This window comes from Elephas maximus, chromosome X, assembly GCF_024166365.1.
Source record: "Elephas maximus indicus isolate mEleMax1 chromosome X, mEleMax1 primary haplotype, whole genome shotgun sequence".
Taxonomy (NCBI): domain Eukaryota; kingdom Metazoa; phylum Chordata; class Mammalia; order Proboscidea; family Elephantidae; genus Elephas; species Elephas maximus.
Window position 1 is genome coordinate 74,008,800 of NC_064846.1, and position 4,055 is coordinate 74,012,854.

Consider the following 4,055-nt stretch of genomic DNA (forward strand, 5'->3'; position numbering starts at 1 on the left):
TTGGATCCACAATCAACACCCATGGAAATCAAGAGATGAATTGCATTGGCAAACTGGCTGTAAAAGACCTGTTTAAAGTGTTGAAAAGCAAAGATGTCACCTTGGGGACTAAGGTGCACCTGACCCAAGCCGCGGTGTTTTCAATCGTATCATATGCATGCGAAAGCTGCACAATGAAGAAGAACTGAGGCCTTTGAATTGTGGTGCTGGCGAAGAATATTGAATCTACCAAGAACTGCCAAAAGAATGAACAAATCCGCCTTGGAAGAAGTACAACCAGAATGCTCCTTAGAAGCAAGGATGGCAAGACTACTCAAATACTTTGGACACGTTATCAGGAGGGATCATTCCCTGCAGAAGGACATCATGCTTGGTAAACTAGGGGGTCAGCAAAAAAGAGCAAAACCCTCAATGAGATGGATTGACACAGTGGCTGCAACAATGGGCTCAAGCATAGCAACAATTGTGAGGATGGCACAGGACAAGGCAGTGTTTCCTTCTGTTGTGCATAGGGTCGCTATGAGTCGGAACTGACTCCATGGCACCTAACGACAACAATATCCTATATTCAAAAGCAAATGATATAAAAATTCAAATAGCCTATGTTTTCTAAGATGTAGTAACAGGTGTTTTAGGTGCTCGAAATGGCTTAAAACCATTGAACCTGTTGCCATTGAGTCAATTCTGACTCATAAAATAGAGACCCTATAATCAGGGTAATTTTTCAATCCAATTCATTGCTCACAATAAATAATTGTATCTGCAAGTAGCTAATTTACCATCCAGATAAACAAATTTGATCTGTCTTGGACGTAGCCAAAGTCTCATCTGTTTTTCATGAAAGTTTAGAATTCCTGTAATACAGCATATCTATGAGTTAAATAAATTCTATATGCTATTTCATACATAAATGCATAATTTTTAAATAAGGGGTAATATGTGAAAAGCCTACATTATTATGTGATGACAAAATCATGCACTTACTGTGCAATCTGGGCAAGGTAATCAATTTTTGGAGACTTTTTCTATGCATTTAGATGATTGTAAAGATTAGCTAACATGTACGATTTTCCTATCACAATGCCTGACAACAACTGGGCAATCAATAAATATGAATTAACCTAAAGAGGTGTAATTTTGGAGCCTATATTGAATTATAAGTATTCAGATCAAAGGAAAAAAGAGGCACGGATGTTAATAAGCTGCAAGTAGCAAGATAGGGAACACCTTACATATGTGTGGGCATTTGCACATATATGTATGGAGGGAATGGAAAATTTGGGTATTGATAATGGGTGATGGTGAAGGAGCTAACCAAGAAAAAAATGATTACAATTATATGTTACCAGTTCATCATCTCTTCATTCTTCACTTATATCTGGAACTATTTCACTCATATTAAGCTATTCTTTTTCACGCGCTTTCTAATGTTTTTATTTTGAATTATCAAAATGATTATCTAAATATAATCTATTGATTCATAATACTTTGCACCTTTGTTTTCTCCCCTAGGCATAGGTCTTTTTGCATAGTACTAAGCATACAATACAACATTGAATGTCTTTAAAATGATTTTTATTGAATTTAGAAAGAACACTTTAGATGTTACATTTAGCAGAATTTCTGGAAACACTTAGACTTTGGCTGGCCCTTCAGTACATGTTTGCTATCATTGTCAGAATCCTGTGAGTTTGGAATTTGCTAATGGTAAAAATGTCCTAAGTCCAGAAATAGATGTTAAGAAAGGGCAAACATTTTCTCGGTGCAGTTGCTGACATGCTGAGGGCCTGATATTTTGGTGATCTATTTGTATCTGCACAGCATAAACAGATTTTTTCATTTTGAGTTTTTTTTCCTCTTTCCAAAGTTGTTTCTTGCTAATGCATTAGTGTGTGCTCTTTTCTGCATTTCCATCTAATACTACTAAAATTTATGTTCACGAATTTATGTCACTTGGGCAGTCAAATCACAAATTTTTGAAATCAAATTTTAAAAGGAAATTGCCCCAATTTAACTTAATTTCTCGGAAACCTGCAGGGATGCTGTCTAAATTCAACCAAAGTGCTGAAACTATTCCCACAGAGAGGGCACAGGTATTTCCAACTATTATTGGTGCCTATGATCACAATTGGCATATTAGGATGAGATCTCATATGATCCTCAAAAGCTTTCCTATTAAATGTGTTTTGTAATTGGGCTCTTGGGACGCAAAACACTGGTCTTATAAAAATGTGGAATCCGTCTTTCCCTTTAGTATTACCAGATTTGCAAAATTTTCCTGGAGTAATTCTGTCAGTAATGGGGCGATGGTAATACAGCCTCAAAGGCCTTCCAAATATTATGGCTCTCTCACCATTGGTGAGGCCATTTGGGCGAGGAAGAAATGCTACGTATTTTTGTTTCATCCACATGGCATTTGGACGATTTCCAGCCTGACTGATGTATCTCTCGCACAGCAGATGGAGAATCATTCTTCTTATATCATGATTGCTAATGAATGGAATTTTCCATGAAATTGAAAGTTGGAAAGGAATTTTGTAATTTATGGTGGCATGACATAAACTATTTGTTTCCCCCTCCACTTTGTCTGAGTAGAAATTTGAGCTATCAGGATTGTTTTTATCAGTTGGTTCTACCTGGATACTCAGAGAGGTAATTCTCCCTAATCCTGACATGAGAAAGACCCATTTTCTAGGAATGGGGATCTGAATTAGAAGGGGCTTTTTCTTTGAATTTTCTTCTTGAGGCTCTTTCTCAGTCTTTTGTACTTCAAGCTCAATATTTTCTACTGCTTGTGGACCATCAGCCTCCTGTGAGACTGGTGTACTTGGCTGTCTGTCAATTTGATCGGTTTCCACTTGGTGGGCCCTGTTGGGATCAGCAAATGAAGGTTCTATTTCTGCGTTACAGTCATTTAGAGCCACTTCAGAATTATTGCACTCGTCAGCTGGATCACCTCCTTCTTCTGTAGGAGAAGTCATTCTGGGTTCTATTTTTGAGAAGGAAAGATCTATTAAATTGAGAAAAGTATCATTTCATAAGATTTCAGTAATAATCACAGCTCCTCGGTCCTGGCAATAATCATGTAGAGGGGTATTTCCTGTGCTTTCTCACATCTATAAATATTTTATCAGAGTTTTAGACTTACAAAATAAAATAAGTCAAAAGCAATACTAAGGTCAAATGTAAGACTGTTATTAAATAGGTCTTTTCATTACATAGTTCAATAACTTGTAAAAACATAACATAATGTGACTTCTCATCTGGCAATATTGTAAGTTACTCTATACACTAGAACACATATCCTTCTGGGTAGGAAGCCCAATTATTCCCTTTTGGATGATGAACTAAATAGCATTTTTATTAAATCAGATAGAATTACTCACCGGGTAGTTAAAAATGATACTAAATTAAAAGGCATTTTTTTTTTTTTATGAGTATGTATGTTCAAGAAAGAATTGACACTTACGTGCAAAAAGAAGTGGTTGAATTTATGTGAAGAACAAGCTATTCTACCCCTGGAATTTTTCCTGTGTTTTATTATTTTTAATCTAATCTTTTAAAGCAATATCTATATAAAGAAAAACAGTTGTGAATTATGTGGGAGCGGAAGGCAGAGTGGATAAGAGTGTAGGAAAATGAATAATAAAAAAAAAATAGAGAGAGGTCCAAATTCTGAGTTCTTTGAGTAAATTATCTTTCAAATTCACCTTTTCCTTTTCATTATTATTGCTTTGCACCGGTCAAGCTGATAATCACATCGTGCTTACTTTACTGCACCAGATATCCATGGCTCTAAATTAAACTTTCATTTTACCCTCTCTTTTAACCTATTTATTTTATCGTGTCACCTACTTATTCGAACATCTTCAGTGGATCCTAATTCTATTAACTATAAATTTCCCATCCTCCTCTAAAGGGGAACTTGGGAAAATACCAGTTGGAAGATTTCTTCAGGGCAGTTGAACAAGGGAGGTGCAGTCAGATTGTGGAGGGTCTTTGAAGGCTTCATTATGAGTAAAGTGCCCATGCCATTCTCCATCTGTAAATTCAGA

General features: G+C 36.1%; 1 protein-coding gene across 1 annotated transcript; it reads right to left on the minus strand.

The window, feature by feature from the left end:
* Positions 1–2,015: 2,015 nt before the first annotated feature.
* Positions 2,016–2,981, minus strand: CPXCR1 (CPX chromosome region candidate 1). The gene is made up of 2 exons (XM_049871453.1): positions 2,685–2,981; positions 2,016–2,636 (listed from the first exon to the last, which is right to left on the minus strand). The coding sequence occupies exons 1-2, from the start codon at positions 2,979–2,981 to the stop codon at positions 2,016–2,018; spliced, it is 918 nt and encodes a 305-aa protein (XP_049727410.1).
* Positions 2,982–4,055: the final 1,074 nt, after the last annotated feature.

Bases quoted from the DNA above. Each gene is read 5' to 3' on its own strand.
- CPXCR1 (XM_049871453.1), bottom strand. From the start codon at position 2,981: ATGACTTCTCCTACAGAAGAAGGAGGTGATCCAGCTGACGAGTGCAAT. The intron at 2,637-2,684 runs GTCTTTCTCATG...CTGAGTATCCAG, and splicing joins TCCCCATTCCTAGAAAATGG to GTAGAACCAACTGATAAAAA.